Below are 25,755 nucleotides of genomic sequence, written 5' to 3' on the forward strand. Positions count from 1 at the left end.
GGGAGTGAGGATCTGGGCTGCAGGGACCCACTGCCAACATATGACCCGAGCCTGCCCCTTCAGCTGGGGGGCTGCCCTCCTTGGGTGGGCACTTGGGGCATATGTGAGGCCAGGGCAGCCCTGAGGCAGCATTCGGGCATCTGGGACTCTGTGCCCACAGCAGCTGTGACCCTTCCCGTGTGTGGGCACAGCACCCGGGCCCCAGCACTGGGCTCAGACACACCTCATGTGACATGGTCTTTAATGGGCAGCTTCGGGCACTGGGTGGGGCAGTGAACTGGCCTGAAAGCCCCTCAGGATGAGGAGGGCATACGGGGCGTGTGGGGGCACTGGGCACCCACAGGGGGAGGGGGCACACAGCTCAGGGGTGTGGGGACAGCCTCCCTCTGGTCTTCCCTCTCTTGGCCTTTCGACTCCAGCCAAGGAAGGGCCTGGGGCTGACTCGAGCAGCAGCTGGCGTCTCCCACCCACACTCCTTCTGGTTCCTCAGAAGCACCCCCAGGGCTGGCCGGTGCTGTGCCTGCAGTCGGGATAGAGACGAGTCGCCGTCAGCATCCCTGGCCCTCATCTGCCCGTGGCCAGCCAGGCAGCAGGACCATGGAGGGGGCGACAGTCCCGTCGGGGACGAGCCAGGGGGCCCGTGAGGACTGGAGGCCACGCCGGGGTGGGTGAAGGCCACAAAACAGCTCTCGAAGCAGCACCGCGGCCCCAAGCATCCGGGAGCGCGGGCACGCAGAGGCCCACGGACGGCAGGGGCTGCCGCCAGGTGGGGGCCACGGCGCAGACGACCGCTGCCGGCACCCACATGCGGCCCTCTCTTCCCCGGGGCCTCTGGGCATCTGGGGGTGTTGGGGCCCCCAGGGCTCACCGTGCTGGGGGGCTCCGCCCTGGGCAGCAGGGTGACCACCTGCAGGCTCGCGCCCTCGTCGCCCACACCCTTCAGCTGCGCCACCACCTCCGCGTGCCTCCACCACTTGCACGGCTGCCCGTTCAGAGACACGATGTAGTCGCCCTCCCGCAGGCCGGCCGCCTGCGGGGACACGGGGCGGTTGAGAGTGCCGCGCGGGCACCCGCCCCTCTGCCCCCTCCTCACAAGCTGCCTCTGCTCATCCCAGGAACTTGGCCCCGAGGGTGGGGCAGGGGCCTTACCGCGGCTGGGCCGCCGGGGATGACAGCAGCGATGAGGACAGGCGCGTCTCCGCGCAGCGTGAGGCCGAAGCCAGCCTCTCCGCGGGTCACGTGGACAGGCCCCACCAGCCGCCAGCAGTTCTTGACTGAAAACACAGACAGGGGGCCCTGGAGGAGGGGCGAAGGGGTGTCAGCGACCTGCCCGAGCCGCCACAGCCCCTCACCCAGTCTCTACGTCTCAGGTCAGAAACCAGGTGTGGCAAAGGGACTGGGCAGGGCTGGGCCACCGTCACGGCCTGTCTGGGGTCCTCACCCAAGGCAGGGCTGGGCTACTGGCCTCAACCCGCCTGTGCTGAGCTGGGGAGGGGTGACCTGGGCAGGGGGTGCTCACCAGCCGGTGGAAGATATCGGTCACCTTCACCGTGGAGAAGCTGGGCACCCTGATCTCTGGCTTCTGCTGCGTTTTAGCTGAAACGACAAAGGCAAAGGGAGGACGGGGCCAAGACTGAGGCTCGCAGACGCTCAGGCTCCCAGACACAGCCAGGACCTCGTCAGCCAGAGCAGAGCGAGCGGCCCAAGGAGCACCTGCTCGAGGCATGCTGGCCCCCTGCAGCCCTCTGGGGTCTGGCTGCTCCCCCCACCACGGGGGCTCCTGGGCGTCCCCGCTCTCCAGACACGCCTGCCGGCTCCTGTAAGCAGGAGATGCCGGGTGGCTGGCCTGTGGACATCTGCCTCCCAGGCCACAGCTCCCAGGCCACAGCGGGCAGCCTCCCCACATGCCCACTGGCTCCTTCAAGGCCCGCAGCTCTGTGTGCTTTATCGGCAGTGACGGGCCTGAGCCCACGGCCACCCGCAGGCTGGACACACCCATCCCGAGGGGCCGGGCCACTCACGCTGGATGTCAGGAGCCTCTGCGGTCTCCAGGAAGTCATCCTCGCGGTCGAGCTCGGAGTACTTGGCCAGCGAGCGCTGCAGCGCCTGGGCCAGCACAGCCTGCAGCAGATCGACCCTGCGCAGGGCGCGGCCCACCGCGTGCAGCCGCAGCGCCTCTTCCTGGCCCAGGACGCTGCGCCTCAGGTGGGCCTTGCCTGCTTGGGACAGAGTAGGGACGTAGTGTCCCGTGCACAGGGGGCGCCAGGGCCCTAAGCCCACCTGGCCCAGGGCCGAACCCCAGCTTCCCCAGCCCTGGACGCAGCAAGAGGACAGGGGAGGGCTTCTGGGTCCATCCTGATGGCCTGCAGGCTGCTCGAGGATGAGCTGCAGGTGCGGAAGCCTAGGCCATGGAAAAGCCGCCTCCCGTGAGCGCCCGCACGTGCCTGGGCTACCCCCCTAGCTTGGCAGTCAGCCCCCAAGCAGGAGACATCCAGGAGGCGAGATGGCGACCGTCCCGCCCAAGCTGGGACACCAGGTATGCCCGGAAGAGGCGACTCACAAAGGACGGGGCACTCAGTCCCCCTCGGCAGCCCCAGCACCCTCCCCACGAGGTCACCTCACCCAGCTTCCTGCGCTCCTCCGGCCCCTGAGGCAGCACAGCGCCCCAGGGCTCCGACGTGGCCGCGAGCCCAAGGAAGGCCTGCTGCAACGCTGGGGAGTCTGCCTCGGCCGTGGCTGGAGACCAGAGAGGGTTGTGAGCCCCTCCACGCGGGGGCCTCCGCCAGCACACAGACGGGTGGGCCAGGGCACTCACCGGGGCTGTCACAGAGGGCCACGGCCGCATGGTAGTGGGCCAGGGCACAGAAGTACTCTGCCTTGACGCGCACCAGGGTGGTCCAGGGGAAGGGCACGTAGTCTCGGACAGCGGGCTGGCTCACGGTCCGGTGCACCCGCCTGTATTGGGCTGCCACCTGCCGGCGCACGTGGAGGGTGCTGGGGTCTCCTCGGGGGCTCCACCATGAGCCCAGCAGCCACCCTGCTCCTCCTCACCCTGAGGCCTGGCCGCTACCTGCCCTGCCCCAAGGCCCAGGGGCCCCGCCCCACACCCTGAGCTGAGCCAAGCTCAGGGCTCTGGGCCCCCGTTTCTGCTGTGACTGGTGCTGCCTCAGTGGCAAGGACTCAGGACCCTAAGGTCCTGACCAGCCCCAGAGACCAAGACGACAGCCAGCTTCGGAAGTCAATAGGAGACACAGCCACCGCACACCGCCTCCCCCTGCACGGACCCCCGACCCAGGCCCTCCTGCTCGCCCAGCCACTGCGGCGTGGCCAGGTCTCCCATGGAACAGAGGCTCTGTCCTCACCTGGGCAGCCTCCTGAGCCAGGTGCAGCTGGGCCAGGCAATCCCGGGGGGCTTCAGGGGACGGCAGCAAGAGACCCTCAAAGATGCACTCTTGGGCCTGGGCTGTCATGAGCTGCTCCAGCATGGAGAGCGAGGCCGGGCTCATGTCAGGGCTGGGTGCTCGGGAGAAGTTCTCCCTCAGGAGGCTGAAGGCCCCTGCGGAGGGGCGCTCACAGCAGGCGGGCAGGGTGGCCTGGCCGCACCCCCAGAGCCCCGCATCCCCCAGGAAGGGGCGATCCCCTCACACTGCGGGCCATCCCACTGCCCCCGCCCCAGCTCTGACCCCAGATGTGCACATGCGTGCACCCTGACTGTGGCTGTGGTGTCTGGGGTCTGGGCTGCCCTCACCAGCAGCCCTCTCAAAGGCCTCGATGGCGCGCCTGGTGCCCTCGGGGCAGGAGCGGTCCTGGCGAGCCCCGATCTGGGTGTGGAGGGCCCCGATGTTGAAAAGCACACTGCCCTTCTCGAAGGCCAGGGCCCGCTGCTGGGCCGGGACCCCCGTGAGCGAGTCATACCTGTGGGTTGGGTTAGGCTGGGTGGAGTTCCCACAGCGAGCAGCTGGGAGTCTCAGAAAGGGCTCTGGGGCACTGTCAGGGGAGTTCAGGGACCACCCCCCCCCCAAGCCCTACCAGTGGAAAAGCGGCCCGAGGTTCCCGGGAGGGGCGACAAAGCGCGCGTCCAGGAAGCACAGTTGGTTGTAGTAGGCCATGAGCAGCTGCAGGCCCGCCTCGCTCCGGCTGGGGGTCCGAATGGCCTGCAGGGTAGATGCCAGCTGCCCCCAACACCCCAGGCACACCCCCTGGGCACCCCCTCGGACATCACAGCCCCATGGGAGCGCTCCAGGGTCCGGCGGGGCAAGGCTACGCTGACGCACATCAGCCCTCTCTGGGGCCGTGGTGGGTCCCATCCTGGGCCTGGAGCCCGTGAGAAGCACAGGCAGAGGCCCAGGCAGGGTCCCTGGGAGGGGACAGGCACAGAGTGGCCATTCCCAAAGGGCCAGCAGAAGGCGGTGAGCGGGCACAGAGCTCTGCGTTCCCTGCGTGTGTCTGTGCCTGTCTCTCTACTGTCCCCAGAGCTGCCCCAGGTGGGCACTCGGCCCTCTAAATGCCTACACTCAGCTCCTTTCTGTTCCTGAGTCCCAGTTTCCCTTATGTGTGAACTGGGGGTGGCTGGTCTCCCAGGCAGGCGGGGTGGGGAGGAGAGGGGAGGGAAGGAAAGGGGAGGGAAGAGGAGGGGAAGAGCCCACCTACCTGCCTCAGGTCTTCCAGCTCCCTGATTTCGGCCTCATAGGAGGCACTGTCCTCTCCAAAGTGCCCAGAGATCAGCTCCTGGTTGGGGGAGGGGCAGGTGCCGGCCTTCTCTGGTCCCCCAGCCCCACGCGGGCAAAGACGGGCAGCGGAAGGGAAGGCCCGGGCCCCCGGAGAAGGGCTAAGGACTGGTGTGAGTGGGAGTGGGTCCCTGCCCCGCAGATACGGGCTTCGGAGGCGCACGATCCCGTTACCCCTGTAAAGTAGGAGCTCTCTGCCGCCTGACAGGAGGGGTGCCTGCTGGGCAGTGGCTAGTTGCCCCCAGGCAGCCTGGCTCACGAACCCCGATGAGCCTTGTGCAGGAGAGGCTCTGACTGGAGGGGCCCCCAGCCAGTGGGGTTTTCAGAGTGAGGGTCGGGGAACCCTGTCGCCAGCCTGGGCTTCCAGCAGGATGACCGGCTCCGCCACACCTATCCCACGCTGGGGGCTCTTCTCCAAAGCCCACCCAACCAGTCCCTCTGGGCCTCTTCCTCATCTGTTCAATGAAATGGCTGGACCAGGAAGCCTCCAAGATCCCTTTAGACTCCGGGGCAGGGTGTGACCCCAGGGTCACAGGGCAGCACTTACCTTCAGGGGTGTGGACCAGTCCAGCTCCTTGGTCTCCTTCAGCCCCAGGGGGATCATAGGAACAGTGATACCTTCACTGGAACCACAGCCACCAAGTCCAGACTCTGAGACTGGATCCTGCCATCCCCAGTGGCCACTCCCTACTTCCCCAGCTCCACGTAACCCCCTCTCCTCCGACTCTGACACGCGTCTTGCACACATACGCAGCCCACAGCACACGGATGTCTGGATGGTGTCCTCACACGTGTGCACTCACTCAGCCTCCGACCTGGATCCCACGGTCCACATGCACACACGTACACGTGCACACACGCACCCCTCGGGCCGGCCGGTGTCCTTGCACGCACATACACACACCTCTCGGGCTGGTCAGCCTCCACGCTGCTGCCATTGAGCTCCTCCAGCTCCTCCTTGAGCAACTGCAGGCTGGAGTTGACGCAGCTCAGCTCCAGGGCCACTGCCTCCCTGACCCAGGCGTTGCTGCTGGCTCTGGGGAAGGCCGAGGTGAGCTGAACCCCAGCTCTGCAGGCAGACCGCAGGCACCTGGGCCTTGCCACAGCTCCAGAGCCCCTTCCCAGCATGCTGTGCTCACAGGCCCAGCCCCCATGGGGGCAGCCCTGGGGTCCAGGGCCCACCCTATGACCTCCCTCTTCTCTGAGTCCCCCTACAGTGGGTGTCGATTCCTGTCCATGCATACAGACGGTGCCTCTGGCCCAGGACACACCAGCCCAGACCCAGACCTTCCAGGCCACAGGCTCTCGCCTCCCACCACCGCTCTCCCTGGACACAGGCTCTCGCCTGCCCTCCACAGCGATGCAAAACCAGCTTTCCTGGACAGGTGGGGGTCAGACCCTCTCTGTGTTTACATCTGGGCACCTGACATAAGGGGCAATGGGTCCCCAGGAAGGCCAGGCTGAGAGCAGAGATGGGCTGGACAGGGATGCAGGGTGGCCAAGGGAAGAGAGGACCCCCTTGGGTCCAGCAGACCCCCATCCCAGAACCTGTCAGCTGGGCCCTGCACACAGTGGCTGGGGCTCTGACAGGTTGGACCATCTTCCTGGGCCATTGCCCCCAGAGTAGGCTCACGGAGACATGGCTGAAGGTCTAAGCAGATGTGCAGCTCATTGTTCTAAGGGGAGGCACCCCTTCAACCCAGAGATTACTTTCCCAGGTCCCCAGTCTTGGGACACCTGTCACAGTTCGGCCTAAACAGTGCCTTGCCTGAGAAACCCCTGCAGGTCACCACGTAGAAATCAGAGGCCCCCCCAGCACACACCAGCCCCCTCTGGCCCCACATGGCCCTTGGCTGGCCCTGAGCTGACCCCTGCCAGTGAGGTCTGCCAAGCTAGGAGCCTGGGTGGTCTGTGAGGGTTTCAGCTGAATGCTGCCCCAGACCCCAGTGGATGGTCCAGCCCCTCCTCCTGGGAGCCCGCAACGGCCATCGTCACCTACTCACATGTCCCTCTCCCAAACCAGACCGCGAGAGCGGGCACCTACCCGGGTCACTGCCTCACGCCCATTACCCAGCATGGGCTGGCTTGCAGGGGGCCTCAGGCGGCAGCGGCGCCACTCTCTTGAGGGACGGAGGTGGCCGCCGGCACTTACCTGTAGAGGTTCTCGGCCCCTGATCGCATGCGCAGCTCCTTCGTGATCTGCTGGTGGACCCGGGCCCTGCGGCTCTGCGGGCGGCCAAGCGGTGTCTGGGCCAGGGGCTCAGAGCCCTGTGGAGAGGCTACCGGTCACAGGGGCCAGGCCGGGCCTCTGTCAACTGCTCCCAAGTGCCAGGAGACTCTCGTGGGTGGGGAGGCCGCGGTCCCCAGAGCCCGCTCCACAGGCAGCCCGGGGCAGCTCAGGACTGGCTGAGGGGCACGAGCACAGAAGGAGGGGAGTGGGGGCAGTCGGGCCGGGAGGATCATAGCAGGCGCGGGACATGGCCGGGACCGCGGCCCCAAGAAGAAGCGGGGCCTATTCTGTGGGGCAGTACCAGTGCGATGCGGCTCTGGGAGCCCCCGGCACGAGGTGGCCAACTGCTCACCACACATCCTTCTGCACTTTATAAAATATATATATTTATTTATGGAGGCACCTGGGTGGCTCCATCGGTTAAGTGTCTGCCTTCGGCTCAGGTCAGGATCCCGGGGTCCTGGGATCCAGCCCCACATCGGGTTCCCTGCCCAGTGGGGAGTCAGCTTCTCCCTCTGCCTCTGCCTGCAGCTGCCCCTGCTTGTGCACGTGCTCTCCCTCTCAAATAAATAAAATCTTTTTAAAAAATATTTATTTATTTGAGAGAGAGAAAGAGAGTGCTTGTACGCATGTATGGTAGGGGGAAAGGGCAGAGGGACACAGAATCCCAAGCAGACTCCCCATTGAGCGTGAAGCCTAAAGCAGGACTTGATCTCATGACCCTGAGATCATGACCTGAGCTGAAATCAAGAGCTGGATGCTTAACCCTCTGAATCACCCAGGCACCCCCCCCTTCTGCACCTTGGAATTTCATTCCGTAACCCCCGTAATCCACTCTACCCACAGAATTCTAGCATGAGCTTCCACATGGCCATGTGGGGATGACCTAGCCCTCCTCTTGCCAAGGTGCTAATGGAAAGGGCCTGCTTACAGGGTGCTGGAGGCTGGCTCTCCAGCCCTCTTGCTCTCTGGGGTGCTCGGCCTACGTTGACTCTGGGATGGGCTCCGTCCCAGCTGGCTGTTTACTTGTGGGATCCCATTGGGCAGAGGCTCAAACCACAGGCCCAGGGTCGCTCAGCTCACAGGCAGCAGGTCAGGCCTCCTGACTGCCTACCTCAGCCATGGTTCCTCATTATATGGGGCAATCCTGCCAGCTGCCCACGTCTGGGGGCCCCGGCGCAGGAGAGCTGTGCGGCAGTTTAAAGCAGAGATGTGGGGCTCCTAGCCACAGTGATGCTGCAGACAGGTGACTGGAGGCTCCAGCCAGGGAAGGTGAGGGGCTTCCGCAGGAGCCAGGATGGGGAGCTGGAGCACCTCTTTGGCCCCGAGCCACCACGCCTCCTCCTGGCCATTTAGGGACCTTCCGTTTGGGGCAGTCACCAGCCCTGGAGCCAGGAATAACTTCTCAGAGTGCACCTTCCCTGGGCAACGTCCCCAAAGATGGTCACACGGCCCCTGAGCACAGTGGGGATGAGGTCAGTGCCTCCCAGGACCCTGTCTTGATGCAGGGACAGAAAGCTGTCCTCACGCAGTGCTGAGGCTAGCCTCCTGCAGTGTCCACCATCTTCCACCTATTGGCGGAATTGTGGCCTATTTTCCTTGGCGTGCCCCCCCACTGTCAGGCACAGGGCAGTTTCAGACCCTTGGGGGCTATATCTTGTCCCAGTCCCTTTTTTTTTTTTTTTTTTTTTTTTTTTTTAAAATTTTTTTTTTTTTTTTNTTTTTTTTTTTTTTTAAAGATTTTATTTATTTATTCGATAGAGATAGAGACAGCCAGAGAGAGAGGGAACACAAGCAGGGGGAGTGGGAGAGGAAGAAGCAGGCTCATAGTGGAGGAGCCCTGATGTGGGGCTCGATCCCATGACGCAGGGATCACGCCCTGAGCCGAAGGCAGACGCTTTAACCGCTGTGCCACCCAGGCGCCCCTTGTCCCAGTCCCTTGAAGAGAGCACCCTAAAGAAGGCCTCACACAATGAAGGCTCCTGGTGCATGGCCACCTTGGATTATGACTGAACATGTCCCCCACACTCCAGCGTTCTTAAGAGGGATCAATCAGGGAAGACTTCCCTGGACAGAGTCCCCTCCAGGAGGCCTGAGAACCTAGGGAGAGAGAACCAGGCCACAGTTGAAGCTATATCCCTCCCTTCTGCAGGTCCGACTGCAAAGCTCCAGCAGGCTCTGGGCCAGCAGCTATGTCCATCTGCCCGGGGAGGGGGTGGTCCATGTGCTGGGCAGAGGCCATCAGCTCAGGAGGGCTATCTTCATCAACACCGTTTGTCTGGTTTCCGAAGTCCACTGCTCCTGGAGAGGTGTGCTGGAAAGGGGGAGACCTGCAGCCTCCAAGCCAGAAGCTACTCTGAGCGATGCAGCACCCCTCATGGGCCGAGTATGAACACCGGGACGGCCTCTTGGTGACCCCCAGGGCACGCCTAAGCCCCAGGCTGCAGAGAGGAGCAGCGCCCTCCTTCCCAGGACGGACTGCCCAGGTCTCCACCTCCTACCGCCCCTTACAGAGCTTCCCCAGTACTCCTGCAAATGATCCACAGTCCGAGTCAGCGCCCCAGGGTTAGAGACCTCAGAGAGTAAGGAGGTACGTGGGGAGTGAGAAAAGGACACACTGCCCATCTGTGAAGTCATTTCCTATTCCCGGGAGGCTCCGGCTGCCGGCCACGGAAAGTTTCATTAAATACCCAGCCAGGTGCCCAGGGCAAAGCTGAGCAGCTCTGGGAAGAGGGAGGGAAAAGCTGGGAAAGGAGGAATGACGGGCACCAGGAACTAGCGCGAGGACGGGCTGTCACACATGGAGCCCAACACCTGCCATAGAACGCCCCCCCGCCAAGCGCCCCCCGGGAGCGGCGGAGAAAACGGAACTATACTTGCGCTCCCACCCATTCCTGGGCGGCACAGGATGAGCCCAAACCCGCAAGAGAGGAGCCCAGCACAGGCACGCAACGCGGGCTCGGGCTCTAAGCCGAGCCTCAGTTTCCCGAGAGGTAAGCCCGGCTTGCCTCTAGGGTCCAGTGAAATGGGGGACTGCCAGAAGTCTTGCCGCGCGCTCAGACCTGAGAAGCCAGCGCCGACTCCGCAGCCCCGCACCCGCCGGCCGCGGGTGGCGGGCAAAAGCGGGCTGGGGGTCCCGGACCCCTCCTCCCGGAGACCCCCGTCCCCGCGGACGCGCCCACCTTGCGAACGCTGCCTGCCTCCTGCAGCCTCGCGCTCTCCTCGCCGGCGCCCGGGCCGTCCAGCCTCTCCTCGGGGATCATCGCCGCCCGCCGCTCGGGCCGTGCCCGCCTGGAAGCCGAGGCCGGCGCAGGTCCCTCCCAGACGCTGCGCCCGGTCCCCCGCTGTTCTCTCCTCCCGGGTGGCGGGCGCGGGCCGGCTAAAGGGGCGTGGGGCCGAGCCGAGCGTGCGAAACTTGTCTTTGCCCAATCGGCGGCCGCGACGCTCCAACGAACAGCAGTCAGAACCAACCAGAGCGCGAGGAAGGCGGGCTAGGGTAGGCCGGGCCCCGTCCACCCGACCACGGAGTCTCTGGGGAATGCGGTCGCCCTTGGCAACCGCCCTGACCGAAGCCGCGCGGCCGGGCGGGGTGCGGACTGCGCGTGCGCCCCGGCGTCCGCTCAGCATGCGGAAAAGTTGGGGAAAAAGGAAAAAAGCAACTCCCAAACGCAGCCAGCCCGACCTTCCAGGCGCCTGCGTGGTCGGCTCCCTGAAACGACTCCAGGAGCTTGCCCCGCGCCGTTGGGTTCCGCCCCCAAGGCAACAGGGCGCTCTGAGGAGCTTGTCCGAAGAAATGTTCGCAATGGGGTTTTTAACGCGTGTGTTGAGCGAGCGCTGGTGCCAGTCCTTCATCAATGCCTGCTGTCTTTGCTCGCAGACGCGGGCTCGGCCCTGACCCCAGCCAGGGTCGTCTGCACGGTCCGCTGTCACGCCGGCAGAAGTCGCTTCCAGAACCTTCCCTCGAAGCCCTCCCCGGAACCCGACCCGGCAATCCGCTTGCAGAATCTCCCACGAACAACTTCTAGAACCACCTTGGCCTCCAGGACCAGCCTGGCCGGCAGCACTGGCCTGCTTCCTGAATCAGACTCTGGCCAGAGTCTGCGCTTCCTGCAGGGCTGTCCCAGCAATGGGACACGCGGGTCCCTCCAAAGCTTCCCTGGGTCCCGGGTGGCGCGGGAACACACTCAGATTTCCAGTGAGACTCGCCTCACCCAGCGACACACCGTTTGCAGGGGCAGAAACAGCGGTGCCTGAGCAGTAACCGCGCCTGAAGTTCCAGCCTCCCCATCCTAACCGCCCGCCTGGTCCCTGGTCCCTGCGGTGTCAAGGCTGAGCCATGGGCTTGCTCTCCCCCCTGCATGCACGCGGAGGCCTGCAGTCCGCGCAGCTAAACCCTGTAAGCTAAGCTTCTTTGCCTGCCCCACCATCTGACACAGCAATCTCGCAACAAAATAAGACACTCAGTAACTAGAGGGAAAATAAAAAGTAATCACAAAATATTACCTGACTCAGCTGTGCATTCCTTTTCATAGCAGTAACAATGTAATCAGATGTCCTCCTGGCATCTTGACCTCAGGGCAATTATCACTTGATTCTATTAGGAGGAAGGGAGAGGTTAAGGCTTGGGAGACAGGGCAAGTGGAGGGGGAGAGATGCTGACACTTCATTCTCAAAGGCTAAGTCAATGAGTAACCCCCAAATTAGGAAACAGCGCTCCATAAACAGAAGCAATGCCACCAACTCACCAACTCCAAGAGTCACAAGGGGTTGCCCCTGGGGAGGGGCAGCCGGGAGCTGGGGGAGGCTGCTGTTTTGCTAAGCAGTTCTTGCAGAACTATGTGGTTGGTGAACTGCGCACCTTCAATGATAAAACAATCCCAAAGCTTGTTTTTTAGAGAATGAATGTTTAGAAACAAAAAACATCCAAAGGAAAACAACCATTTGGAAATGAGGAGATATTTCTAAAATGAGGTTTGAATTGAAAGAAAGTTAAAACACAAACTGCACATTACCAAAATGTAAGTAGAAAGTAAATAACACTGTAAAGTGTATGGAGTAAACCAAAGGCAATTCTCTAGACTGAGGTGAGTTTGCTGCCTGTGCACAGGTGTGTGTGTACATATATGTACATATATGACATGAATTCGCTCAATCGAAAGAAAGTACAAAGAGGAAATTACTGAAGATTAAAAGTTAACGTCAGTCATATATCAAAAAAACTGAGTGGGGAACAAACAAAGTTGATAAATCCTCGAGAGGGCCCATCAGTGAAAAGAGGGATTGTATCAACGGAGGACTGGCCTCTGACTGCAGGAGATCCTGACACGGTTGTTAAGCCACAGAGAGTGAGATGCTTACTGTTCTTCCCCAGACCACCATTCTGAAGCGGGCGGTGGAAGCCCGGGGCGTGGCCAGGGTACCCACTCCCAGGCTCCTGTCCTGTGCTTCCTGTCTCCTAATGGAGACCGGTTACTCCTCCTCAGACCTCATCTCTGCGTTTCAGGGAGGAAAAAGAGAAAAGAAGTGTCAAAGAGGAAAGCAAACATTCCCCCAGTTGCCCCTGAACTGTGTCCTGCGGCCCCTCATGGCTGCAGGAGAGGCCAGGACCTTTAGCTGGCACGTTGCTATTTCAAACAGTCAGATTCTGTCCGTCGGGGAGACAAGAACGGGTTTGGGGTGACCGTGAGTGGTGGGAAGACACAGACCACGTGAAGGAAGAGGAGCTGCAGGGGAGATCCTGCAAACTCAGCAGGCATCATGAACGTAAACTAGAAGGTCTAGAGAAAATGGATGATTCTGGATCAAGACTTAAATGATCAAAGTTGACCCAAGAAAGCGGAGAAGACAGGACCAGACCAGTAGCCATAGACTGAACGGCTGAGAGGATCCGGACTCTCCCAGGCACGCAGCAAGTCTGTCCAGTCGGCCGGGAACGCACGCTTTCCCTGCTAGTCAAACCAGGCCAAGCTACCAAAGGGATGCTGGTTCCTGACCCAGCTTGCCAGGTTCACACGCCAGGTCTGCAGAAGAGAGGGCCCAAGACGCTGTGGGTCAGTCCATCAACAAACATAGGCTGCAGGCTTTGTGGGTGGCCTGGCCCCATCCACTTGCCCCACTCCTGTCAGTGGAGTCTCGTTTGGCTCCTGGGACTGCTTCCCTGGTGAAGCCACATGCTCCGGGGAGGGATGGCCAGTCTACACCCAGAAGGTGTAGACCACTGGGGTATAACCGAAGGGAGTTGGAACCACGGGGAGAGGGTGATGTCAGAGCCTGGGTACGGCAGCCCAGACTCACTGCCCAGACGCCAGCAGGGCACGGTGATCTGCAGAGGTCCCCGCAGGCCTTCTGCCAGTGACCGATCCGCACCCAGAGGCTGAGGATGCAGCTGGTCCAGAGGGGATCTTCAGGGTATGCCTGGGAGAGCCCCATGGGAGGAGACCGTGTCTCCCTGCCCCTGGACGCTATCATTACTAGGCACAACGCCAAGAACTGTGCGGTCAGCTTGAGACTTGGGGGAAAGCACAGACACACCGAGGGTGGCCGACAGTCCGGGCCTTGCTCCTCCTCTGGTTTCTGGCTTGCTGATATTACCAGTCTCTCCATCCCCGTCACCCCAAGTTGGGCTTTCTGATGCTTGAAGCCAGAAGGGTCCCAACACAGCACAGATACGCCAGTGGAACATAAATGACAGCAAATCAGATCGACCAGCGTGCCGATCATGGCCTGCCTGACCAAGCAGGCCCCGCATCAGGAGCCCGCCGGCCAAGGCGATCTCGGATTTACAGTGGGGACGCCGTGCGGTAATCTCCACAGGGCCCCCAACACATCTGAACAATCAGCCACTATTCTATAAAAAATTCTAAGTACAACAGATATGGAAGGGATTACCTCAGTCTGATAAAGACAGTGTATCGAGCGCAGACCGTGACTATATTACATATTGAAATCCTAAAACCATCCACATTTAAATCAGGAACAAGATACGAATGCCTGCTACTACCGCTATTCTTCTGAGCTGTTTTGTAGTTCTCCATTAAGGAAATAATAATAATAATAATAATAATAATAATAATAATAATAATGCAGGAAAACAAAATCCTAGGGAAAGGAGACAAATTATCTTTATATTCAGGTGACGTGATTGCATAATTTGAAATCCCAAGAATATCAGCCAAAAGAACTATCCGAACTGATTGGACAACCTGGTGAGGTGGCTGGTTCTAAGCTAACTATGTGAGGGATGGAACTGTGCCCCCCTCCCCATACGTTGAGGCCCTGCCCGCAATGTGACGGTGTTTGGAAGGAGGGCTGGGGGGTGGTTAGGCTTAGACGAGGCTGTGGGGGGTGGGGCCCTCATAAGCAGACCCGTCAGAGCTTGCAGCCCCCAGCAGGCAGGCCCCCCGGCAGCGAGAAGGCAGTCGTCTGCAGAGCAGGGGGAGGGCCGTCACCGGGAACTGAAGCCGTTGGCATCTCAGTCTTGGACTTAGCCTCCAGAACTGTGAGCGGACCAGTTTCTGTTGTAAGCCGCCCAGCCCGTGGTATTGTGTGGGGACAGCCTGAGCAGATTAAGACACTGTATAAAGAACAATTGCTTGAAACACACATGCAGGACTAGAAATAGAAACATAGAAATCGGGAATATTTTCAGTCACAAGTGTGACAAGACCATCTGATGTCGAGGAGGAAACGTAATAAGAAGTGAACATGACCTGTGAGGTGTATACAGTTCTACTCAGCAACCTAAAACCAGACCTGAACCATGGTTGGACGCCCTGTGCACCTGCATGAGATATGGACCCACTGCAAAATGTCAGCTCACCCCTGAGGGGGCTTAAAGATATCCGGGTAAACAAGCAGACTGACAACTGCGTGAGAGGAAAAAGGAGATGATTTGAATAACCTTGGGGTTGGAGGAAGATTTTATACCAAAACAGAAAACCCAGATACCATAGAGGAAAATTAATACAAGGTCAAGATTTACTATTTCTGCCTAACAGAAGACATCAGGAAAAAGTCAAAGGACAAAGAGAGAGGGAAAAAGTGCAGCACATGTGATAAAGGAGGGGTGAGCCCCTCAAGTAACAGAGCCCCTAAAACTGATTCCAAACTAGCCCAAGGTGACCACAGACAAAGTGAGGAAAGGCTAGATGTCAGTCTGCGTCCAGCCAGGAGAGCAGACACCAAACAGAGCAGACAGAACACAGCACCGGTGTGAGGGTATGGGACAGTGTGGAGGACAGGAGGGGGCGGGGGGGTACCCCGGAGCCCCAACCCTGGCCACGAAGTCCAGAACCCCACGGTCGGCTGGTGCCGAAGGCCGTGGCCTCCCTTCCCCCACCCTGAGCCTCACCCGACCTGCGGGGTGCAGTAGAGATGGGTGGGGGATGGCGGTGTTGGGCCAGGGACCAAGAGGTGACACCCCACCCAGGATACAAACACGAAATAGACATGAAAATACGCTCTCCTGCACGGGCGGTCAGGGCAAGGCAAAGCTGGCAACAGCGGGACCGTCGGCTTTTGGAAGGCACAGCTCGCCAAACACTGGAGAGGGGGTGGTCACGTGCCCAGGGGCGCAGGATGAAGAGATAGCGCCTTCTAGGTAAGTCGTCTGCAGGGAGCTATTAAGATCTAAAATATGCACGCTCTGTTTCCGTGAACCCGCTTTTAGAAATCACACCTTCTGAAGTAAAAATGTCAGAATTAATAGAAAAATAAAGGTAAAAACCTGCCTACAACCCCAGGGCCCCCTGTCAAAGGTCCGGCAAAATCTAGCATGACTTCGAAGGAAGCCCACGTCGTATCAGTAAGTAAATGGAACGAACTGCGGAATAACATCTATGTGGGGAAAACCCCACATCAGTTTTTTAAACAGAAAGACAAGGAGGGAGACTCCAAATACGCCTGTTTGCGTAACCGGCAGCACCGCCAGCCGGGCTTGGCCACGCACGCTTCTGTTATTGGGCTTGTCACAGCGAGAATGCACTACTGTACTTTTCGGGTAGAAAAAAAAATGAGGGGAAAACGAGAGAATGGGAAATGAGGACGTGGAGAATTTGGGTTAGAAAAGACACACGGGGGGCGCCTGGGTGGCACAGAGGTTAAGCATCTGCCTTCAGCTCAGGGCATGATCCCGGCGTTGTGGGATCGAGCCCCACATCAGGCTCCTTTGCTATGAGCCTGCTTCTTCCTCTCCCACTCCCCCTGCTTGTTCCCTCTCTCGCTGGCTGTCTCTATCTCTGTCAAATAAATAAATAAATAAAATCTTAAAAAAAAAAAAAAAAGAAAAGAAAAGACACACGGATGGCTGGTCGGTAGCTGGAAGGGGACGAAGGCCACCCAGGGGTTTCCACAGATGGAGCTGGTGCGGGCTGCTGAGTCGGCCTCACACCTGCGTACAGATCCACACTCTGCAAGTCCAAGCCCAACGGCTCTTGAGGTGAACACGAGCGTGCGGGCGGTCAAGCCGGGTGGAAACTCAGGTTCCTTTCCGAGCCTCCACATGTCCCACATGAGGACCTGGCTGGACAGGAGTCCAGAGACGTGCCCACAGCCTTGCCCACAGCCCGGCGGCCACGCAGCAGGGTCCAGCACCTTCTGCCCACACCAGCCCATCTCCTGGCCGTGCCAGACGCCGTAGGAGAACTGTCATCACGCGGTACCGGTCTAGGGAGAGAAATAGGGTGGAAGCAGCCGCCTCTAGAAAATCCTCCCTGAGCCTGGATTGGGCCACTCCGAGGACTGTCCCCGGGAAGTGCTGAAAAATTCAATCTTAAATGTCAAGCAAGTGGTGGCACTTTCGTGACTTTCTCTCCCGCCCCAAGCCTCAGTTAGGTGCTGACCCTGTTTATTTACACGTGCGCTTCTTCAGACAGGGAGGCAGGGGAGTCAGGCTGTGAGGCGGAGGGTCGGGAGCCAGGCCGTCTAACGACCCACGCGTTTGCCCACAGTCGTGGCGTGCTAGGACGCTGGGGTTCCGGTACGCACCTGTGCTTAGAGGGTACACGACATCAATTGGAAAACAAATAACTGTGAAGCAGGGAGAGAACATGATATACTGCGGCGTGCGAGCCACTTGTCTGTGACAAATGGAGAAGCGGGCTCCGCGGGACCACAGGAAGCCTTAATCAATGGCAGTAATCGCCCCCGATGCATCAGCGGTGGGGCTGTCACCCGGGGACGCGGAGCAGAGTCAACGGAACGTGAAAAATGAATTGTTTGTAAATACGATCAACAATTTTGTGTTTGTGAGAGAGCCATTCATCACTCGGAGCCGCCTTTGGTGAAAGATGCACCTGGCTTCCTGGTGAAACGGCGCCATCAATCCAGCCCAAGTCAGGGGCCAGCGCGCGGCTGTCAAGGTCCCCAGAGGACAGACACACATATTTATTCTTATTTGAAAACAAGGTGACAGTCATTTGGAGGAACGGCTTGCAGGGGCACAATATAAAATGCCATCTGGGAACAGCGAGAACTCCTTAGAGCTCCCTTCTTCAGGGGGCCTCACGCAGGGGCCCTGGCAGGAGGGGGCGCCGCGGGCACTGAATGTCCACCACACTCTAGACTCTTCCCAGGCCACGTTTATGCTCCTTCCCTCCTGGATATAAAGGTGCTGGGTGTGCACATGGGGAGGGAGGGAGACGTCTTGCTCTGAGTGAGGCAGCTGGCCTGCCTGCTGGCTTCTGGGGAAATGGTATTTTTCAGGAAAGAGGTCCAAGGGAACAGGGGTGGGGCAAATCATCGTCTTTGTAAATTTCTTTTTAAAGATTTTATTTATTTATTCGACAGAGATAGAGACAGCCAGCGAGAGAGGGAACACAAGCAGGGGGAGTGGGAGAGGAAGAAGCAGGCTCATAGCGGAGGAGCCTGATGTGGGGCTCGATTCCACAATGCCAGGACCACGCCCTGAGCTGAAGGCAGACGCCCATCCGCTGTGCCACCCAGGCGCCCCTGTCTTTGTAAATTTGATCGAGTGGCCTGACCCCACAGGCTCTTTCCCGGCCATTGTGGGGAACTGGTTCTATCCTTAGAAGGGCCCTGGGGTGTCTCTGAGCACAGCCGTCAGGCACATGTTCCACCACGGAGGCCACCCCCAAACCCACTGGCGTGCCTCCTCCTGCTGGGGGTGTGCTGCATCCTGGGGCTGAGGCCGGCAGGGAGCTCTGGTGGGGCAGCGGACGGGTGGGGGCAGCCTGCTGAGCGGGAGCCTGGGCGAGGCTGCAGGCAGAGCCACTTGTAGGTGTCTGCGCTGTGCAGCCACGAGAGAACGCTCATGGACGGAGGGCCGGCTAGCTCACCATAGTGGTCTGGAAGAGGAGGGGCAGCCTGGAGCGGCAGGGACGGAGCCAGACGGCTCCCAGAAACCTGGGGAAAGGACAGCTGGTGACCGGTGACCGATGCCTCATGTCATGCTGCCGATGGCTGGAGGGATGAGACCAGGGATGTGGTATGGACCGGTGCAGACCTTGCCAGGAGACTTCTCGGGGGGGGGGGGGGGACAAAAGGCTGCTCGGATCCGAATCAAAAGTGAGCTGGAGGGGAAGTAGATACGGGAAGTGAACACATGTCTGGGGAGTTCTGCTCTGGAGGGGGCACAGAACCGGGGTGACCCCTGGCCCTGGGGTCAGGGGAGGGCCACAGGGCCAGCTGGCCTTTGGCAAAAGTACTAACAGTCCAACCACAGAACAGAAGGGAGTGGAAAGGGGGACGTCGGCACGGTGCCCGTGGGGCTGGGCGGTGGCAGAGGCTCCCCGTGGACTGTTTCTGTGTGTTGGTGACCGAGGAAGCAAGGTCCCCCACTGACCGTGGGTTGCCGAGGGACAGAGGTGGTGGCAGGGGGGTGGGGCTCCATGGGGGGGGATTGGTGGTTTGTGGGGGTGAGAGGGCACGGGCCAGCCAGATGAGACCTTGGATAATGATTGTGCCATCCTGATAGCTCGTGATATGTGGGGGAAAAAACCCCTTAATTCCAAAAACTATAATTCATTTGTGACCTAAGCCAGAAAGATTCAGATTCTAGATGGAGGTAATTCTGACATCACCACCGAATAGCTTATTGTCAGACAGTTTGGGGTATGATTTATAAAATGTGTTTGACATCTGCCCTGCCAGTCACCTGAGAACAAGGCTTTTACCCCAAATCTAGAACCACCTAGACAGAGCTACCCTCAAAAATATGGATCATCAGAAAATACGCATCATTCATATACCAAGCAAAAAAGGGGGCATTATTCAGTGGAACCAAAGCTTCCTTCTCCCTGAAAACCTGTTTCTATTTTCCACGTATGACTAATTTTTAATCTTAGTGACTGAGCGGTAATGCCATCGTCACTGACGCTGACAAGGGGTTTTTAAGAAGCATATGATGGATGTTGCCTTCATGGTTCCCTTTTTTGGTTATTGTTCCTGTGGCGCTCTGAATAGAATGAGTGCAGCCTCCGTGGGGCTCGAGCAAATCCAGGCACAATTGTAGATTAGCTGCCATCTCCACGCAAAGCTCGGGCGGCACGCACTCGCTGGCGGCGTGAGGCCCCCGGCCCCGCAGAAGGCTGCCGTCGGGCCATGACTCACTGAGCCAGGAAGACAGCTATTTACTTACCGTCCATTTGTTCAGAAGGCAGGAAAGCGGCATCTTTAATCATCTCACACAAAGGCACTCGAACTTATAAAATGATCAAACCGTAACACAGAGACGCGCGTCCTCGCCCCCTCTGCAGGTTTTCGGGTGGTTTTCCTGCACGCGGGCCAGGCCGGAGGAGAAGAGCCGACGCCGCAGCCGCGCGGACTGGATCCCTGCAGGCTCCTAGTTTCCACCTCCTTCCAGCCTCGCTTCCGTCTCCCGTTGGCTGGAGGCGTTCGGTGTCCTGCAGGCCTCCCTGCCCCATGGCCGTCTGCCCGCCAAGGCCCAGTCATCTCTACAATGCCAGGGGAAGGATGTGGTTGCGTTAGCTGAGCTGGCGGTGCCCCCCGTCCCTGGCAGTCGCATCCGTGCCCCAACAGGCACACACTCTCACTCACACTCTCACGCACGCTCAAACAGTTCGGCCAACAGGCTCCGCAGCCTGGCCAGGTGTCCTCTGCACTCCGATTCCTCCCACAGGCACCCGTGACCCTCAGGAGGGCCCTTCTCAGCCAGTGAGGCAGTGCTCCGGTCCCCCTTGGCTGGAGGAGCCCCACCTCGCTCTGGAGGTGTCGTCTACCTTCTCCCAGAGGCCGCCAGCACGACGGAGCCACAGTGCGAGCTTGCGCTCCAGCACCCGTGGGCCTGGCCTCTCCCACTCTTGGCCCTCGTCCCGCTCCCTTACCGGTGCTTCCCGGGGCCCCCCTCCCAAATAAAGTATTTGCACAAAGGGTGTGCTGCTGGGGGAACCCAGCGTCGGACACTTGCATCCAAGGTTCACCCACAACAGCTGTCGTGCCATTTGCAGCCACTGGCTGTGGCCTCATCCACAAGGCCCCCTGGCTGCCTGGAGTCCACTCTCCATGTTCCTGACTCAGCTCAGGTGTCTCCTGCCCCGACTGTCTCTGCAGACTCGGTCAGCCCTGCTGTGCTTTCGGGGTGACTGAAGAACATGCTCGTCTGCCCCACACCCCACACGCAGCCCAGCGCCCAGCACGCAGGGCTCCCCCGCACACCCGCTGCGCCCTGGCCATCCACCACGGTTCTGTGAGCTTCTCTCCAACAGTAACCCGTTCAGGGTTCAGACAGCAAAAGTAGTGTGATGTCTGCACTCCTCTAGGGCCCAAGTCCTAGTACAGCGTGCGGGGGTCCAGGAGGGACCGTGCTCAGCCTCGGCCTGGCCCGGGCCTCTCCTGTGCGGCCTGCCCCGCCCCTGCCCCGCCCACGCCAGCTCTGCGTGCGCCAGCCAGCCTTCCCAGAGGGCCCCGCAGCAGCCAGCAGCACGTGGGGGCAGCGACTGTGCGTCCCGAACTGCGGACCCTGGCCGGGGGCGCAGATGCTGTGGGTTTGGGGGTTCTGGGGAGACTGGCACAGCCGCAGAGGGGATGGGACCCGGCCTGAGGGCGCAGGGGCTAGCGTGGGGCCCAGAGGAGGCCGTGCCCTGGGTGACTTGTTCCCGCCGCTGAGCTCCTGCCTCTCGGTGACCTGGGCTGTGCCCTTGGTGACCCCTGCTGTGCATCGGTGCTCCCCTTGGGGTGCCTCCTGCTCATGTCCCCTTGCCCTCTCTGCAAGGCTGTCCCTGCTCCCCGCCCTCTGCTCCTGCGGAAGGGAGTCCGGGGGTGGGGGTGGGATGGCGGGGACCACACCTGCTGCACAGGGAGAGCGCCTGCACCAGTCCCAGGGCCCCAGGGTTTCCTTTTCTCAGGGGAGCTGACCCACCCCACGTCACCTTCCTCTGCCCTAAAGGGCTTTCTGCCCTGGAGCCTGCCTGTCCAACTCCGGCTAAGCTCAGGGAGCCGGTCTTCCAGCTCCTCGCTCCTGACTCCGTGCAGCCCTCCTCCTTGTCACCTAGCTAGTAACGCCCTGTAATCTTGTAACACCTTGAGTTTACAGGGTTTTTTCCTTTTTCTTCTCATCTGACACTTCTAAAGCCGTAAGTACTCAGCTAGAGTTGGCAAACGGGCTCTTTTCAGTGGAGTCTATGTGTGCATTCCCAATACTTGGTTGTCGTACTTAAAAGTATAGGCATGATGACGTATAAAACCCACGAAAATGCTCAGGACCTGTTAGCGGAAGCTGTTTCTGGACAGACTAATAAAAGAGTGACAACGGGGGTCAAGAATGAGGGGCGCCTGGGTGGCACAGCGGTTAAGCATCTGCCTTCGGCTCAGGGCGTAATCCCGGCTCTTCCTCTATGAGTCTGCTTCTTCCTCTCCCACTCCCCCTGCTTGTGTTCCCTCTCTTGCTGGCTGTCGAATAAAGAAATTAAAAAAGAATTTAAAAATCTTAAAAAAAAAAAAAAGAATGAATACATCTGTGGACTGTCAGGTCCAACACAGACCTCATGGACAGTGTGCCTTTTCCCTTCTCTTGGCTGTGGGCTGGGTTAGCTGTTGCTGTGTTTTAGGTGTGGACTCAGCTGGCTGCACCCTCAGCTCCCGGCTCAACAGGTCTTAGCACATGAGTGCCACGTGGGACGAGGCTCACCTTCAGGGCTGACCTGTTGCTTGCCCTGGGGTCTTCCACAGTGCTGCCCAGGCCCCTGTGTTTTCTTACAGTTGGGGATCTGCAGTTACAGATAAAGGAGGGGCCAGGGGAGGTGGTCAAGTGTCTGATTTGAAGCCATTCTTGGTGAAGGATAAAGTTGCCCTCATGAGATAATAGGATAGTTTTGGGAAGAAGTGGCCTTTGCTAGGTGGGTTGTGATTTTGTTCACCAGCGGGCTGGGCTCTTATAATCGCTTAGTCTAATTGAGCCCTGCCTGCAGCGTGGAGAACCAGCTGGGAGGAGTGTGCGTCTGCGGACAGATACAGGTGGTGCGGAGCAAGGACCTGGCTATCAGACTGGAGAAGGAGAGGGAGGGGGTGATCTTATCACTTCTCTGTGCAGTTCCTGTTTCTTCCCATCAAAGACATTGTTTCAGTGTTGGCTTTGCGTTTCTCCCCTTGGGAGTCACGTTGAAACATTTCTTTGATTAAAGGAAGAATACTGAGCAGATGAAGCTAGAAACTCAAAGAAATACAAAGCGAAGGAACCAAACCAAAAGGAAATCGGGGAAGATGTGGGGAACACCAGGTTTGAGTCTTTTATTTGCTGTCAGTGTTTCACTTTTAAAGCCACAGCCTTCAGTATGTTGCATTCTTCATTTTTTTAGCCCCTGAGCCTTTCTTAATTTGCATGTCATCTTGTCAATTTGAAAATATGTACTTTGGGTTCACGTAAAGTACATTCATTTCAAATTTCAGAGGGTGTGCTGCTTTCTGTGTGGCGTGCGGGGACTGGAGTGGCCCTCAGAGGGGTGGGTGTGGTTGGTCACTAGTCAGAGCCCTTTTGGTGAGTTCTGCCAGCAGCAGCCACTGGCAGGTGTCAGAGTAACCTGGACCCCGTCTCACAACCCAGGGGCCCCGGTGGTGGTGGTCTTTTTAGTGTTTTAACAGAAGTTCTAGCCATCTATCATGACACCGAAATTCTCTCAGTGAAGCAAGGCTCTGTTGCTTGTGACTTGTAGCAGAGCTTGAAAGAAAGTATATTCTCCATTTCCAAAGAAAATCCAGGCCAGGATAATCTTGTTTTCAGTAGGGTTTGTTCTCAGTCCCTGTTTTCTGCAGAGGAGGGGAGGTAAGGGATGGGGAGGGAGTGAGGTGAGTGCCGTGCAAGGGGTCCTCAGTCTGGCTGTGGCAGTGGAGTTGGGACCCTCACGCCTGTGTTTAGCCAGTCTTTGCTTTGACGCAGGGAGAAGTAAGAATCCCGTCGAACTAGAACAGAGACAGAAGGCTAATGGACTGAGCGTGCCCTCTCTCAGCCACCATGGGTCTTTTTTTTTTTTTTTTTGGCTTTGTTTTTGTTTTAAAGTGATTCTTGCGAGAAATAATTGTGAGCTTGGTAACAATCAACGTAACCACGTGTCTTTCAAAGACTAAAAGCAAACATGGTTAACAAGGCATGAGGTAGGGGGCGCCTGGGGGGCTCAGTCAGTGAAGCGTCTGCCTTCAGCTCAGGTCAGGATCCCAGGATCCTGGGATCAAGCCCCACGTTGGGGCTCCCTGCTCAGCAGGGAGCCTGCCTCTCCCTCTCCCTCCCCCTGCTCATGCTCTCTCTCGTTCACTCGCTCTCTCAAATAAATAATAAGTAATATCTTTAAAAACAACAACAACAGAACAAGGCATGAGGTACACGGTTGTCGCTGGCCTGTCTTTCCCTCTCTTGTTCTCTACCCCGTTCCTGTATCAGATGACGTGTGAATAGCTCCCTTTATCCCTGGCAGCAAAGACACCTGCTGGAAAAGACCACGGTGGGGTCTGCTTCTGAGACGTTTGGCGCTGTGAGCAACATGTGGCTCAACCATGGGATTCGCGTGTCCCTTCCCGGTGACTGGGATGTGAGTTCTAGAATCAGGTAGTGTGACTTCCGTTGTGAATATATTCCCACTTCTCAGTGACATGCCTGGCCCTGGAATATGTGCCTTGTTGCATTTGCTGTTTTCTCTGGGCAACACCCAGTGGTGTTTACTAGTTTTTTGTAGTCTCAGGGGAGACACTGGGGAGCTGGGCTGCTCCCTTCTGTGGCCGGCCAGGTGGCTTCCGTGTCCCTGCTGTCCCTGCAGTGAGGTGTGTGCTCACGTCCAGGTGGGCGTGTGCAGACTGAGGCCCACACGTTCCGGGTGGCTGATCCGTTCAGGTGGCAGAAATTGGGACTGTTAAAGATGACGTGGCCCAAACGTTAAACGTTGCCCGCGGTGTGCAGAGCTGCTTGGCCGGCCAGCCGGAAGCGTGTGTGGCACGGATTCAGCTCGCAGGCCAACCGTGTTTGGCCACGCGCTCTGGGCCAGCAGGGTTTCTCTGTGCCTGCTGTTCCATTCCAAATCCTCTTTTTCTCTCCTGGAAAATGTCAGAAAGTTACAGTAGCTTTTATTTTGTGTTTCTTTTAATTGTGATAAAACTTATATAATAGAAAAGCCAAGCCGTGAACCTCTTTAAAGTATGCAGTTCAGTGGCAAGAAGTACATTTGCAGCCTTGTGCCATCATCACCTGTACCGGCTTCCAGAACCCCGAATCACTCCGGAAGGGAACCCCGTACTCCTCTTTCCCTCTCCCCCAGCTCCTGACCACCTCTGACCAGCCTTCTGTTTCTACAGACGGGCCTGTTCTGGATATTTCATGTAGGGGACCGTGCGATATTTGTCCCTTTGTGTCCCTGGAGCGTATGTCGATACTTGGTTCATTGTCATGGTTGAGAATATTTTACTGGATGAATATCCGTCCTTCTGCTTGTCCGTGCACGTGCCGAGGGACGTCCGGCTTGTTCCTGCTACTGCTGTGAACAATCACACGCACTCTTTACGCGAACGCCCGTTAGCGGGATCGTGGGCGGGTGGGGACTGTCCGCGCTGCGGAGGAAGGGCCCGCGGGCGGCCGGAGCGGGAACTCGTTTCTCTGCGTCCTTGACGGCGCCGGCTGTTTTCGGCCTTCCTCACGGTCCCGTGCGTGTGACGGGCGTACTTGCGGGTGTGCAGTGGGCTGGGCGGCCAGCTGACCAGCCGGTTGCCTGGCTCTGCTCGCCCCGATGCTCGCGCCCGGGCCCGACCGCCAGAGCCGCGAGGGCCGCTCAGGTGCCGCGACGTTGGGTCCTCTCTGTTCAGTTTGCGTTTTGCGTCTGTTATTTTCTCACCCTTCAGAAGCCGACGGGGGTGGTGAGCGAGCTGGCGGTGCCGCCGCGTCTTCCCGGGGGCAGCAGGGCGGCCGCACGTGCTCCTGCGCCTGGCCGAGCCGGCCTCTTCGCCCCTGCCGGCAGTTCGCCGTCTCTGTACCAAGCACAGGTCTAAAAACGGGGAAAGCTCCCTTGGAAAGATCGGAGACGTGTCCAGGATTTCGAGTCTGTCCCTCCGTTTTCAGAACGGCAGGCTCCGCGAGTGGGCAGCATTGTCACATGTTCTGTATACATTTGCGGTTTGGGTCTGCAGAGGTGCCAGGCCGGCGAGGACGAGTGACCATGAAAAGCCGTCGGAGAAAAAAGTCAGGAGAGCATCTTGGAAGCGTGGTTCTCAGGACGGACGCCCTCAGCGCCCTGGGGGCTCCATGTTTATTCTTGCAGACAGACGGCAGCGCCTGAACCCAGGGCCTAACTTTCTAGCAGGGATTTTTTGTGAAGTGAATGGTGGGGCCCGGGTGGGGAAACCGGTGTT

General features: G+C 59.0%; 1 protein-coding gene across 2 annotated transcripts; it reads right to left on the minus strand.

Moving 5' to 3' along the window:
• Positions 1-225: 225 nt before the first annotated feature.
• RHPN1 (rhophilin Rho GTPase binding protein 1) lies at positions 226-11,415 on the minus strand. Of its 2 annotated transcripts, XM_034663487.1 has the most exons (15): positions 10,140-11,411; positions 6,880-6,995; positions 5,632-5,763; positions 5,275-5,350; positions 4,651-4,728; positions 4,030-4,154; positions 3,749-3,915; positions 3,363-3,556; positions 2,816-2,972; positions 2,623-2,736; positions 2,022-2,216; positions 1,520-1,596; positions 1,150-1,296; positions 869-1,030; positions 226-520 (listed from the first exon to the last, which is right to left on the minus strand). In XM_034663487.1, exons 1-15 carry the CDS (start codon positions 10,218-10,220, stop codon positions 362-364), a joined length of 1,980 nt encoding a protein of 659 aa, XP_034519378.1. In that variant the 5' UTR covers positions 10,221-11,411; the 3' UTR covers positions 226-361. The 2 variants fall into 2 exon arrangements, with proteins under 2 accessions (XP_034519378.1, XP_034519380.1); XM_034663489.1 differs by lacking the exon at positions 869-1,030 and having other exon boundaries at positions 10,140-11,415.
• Between the last annotated feature and the right edge of the window lie 14,340 nt (positions 11,416-25,755).

The sequence above is a fragment of the Ailuropoda melanoleuca genome, chromosome 6 (genome assembly GCF_002007445.2).
Source record: "Ailuropoda melanoleuca isolate Jingjing chromosome 6, ASM200744v2, whole genome shotgun sequence".
Taxonomy (NCBI): domain Eukaryota; kingdom Metazoa; phylum Chordata; class Mammalia; order Carnivora; family Ursidae; genus Ailuropoda; species Ailuropoda melanoleuca.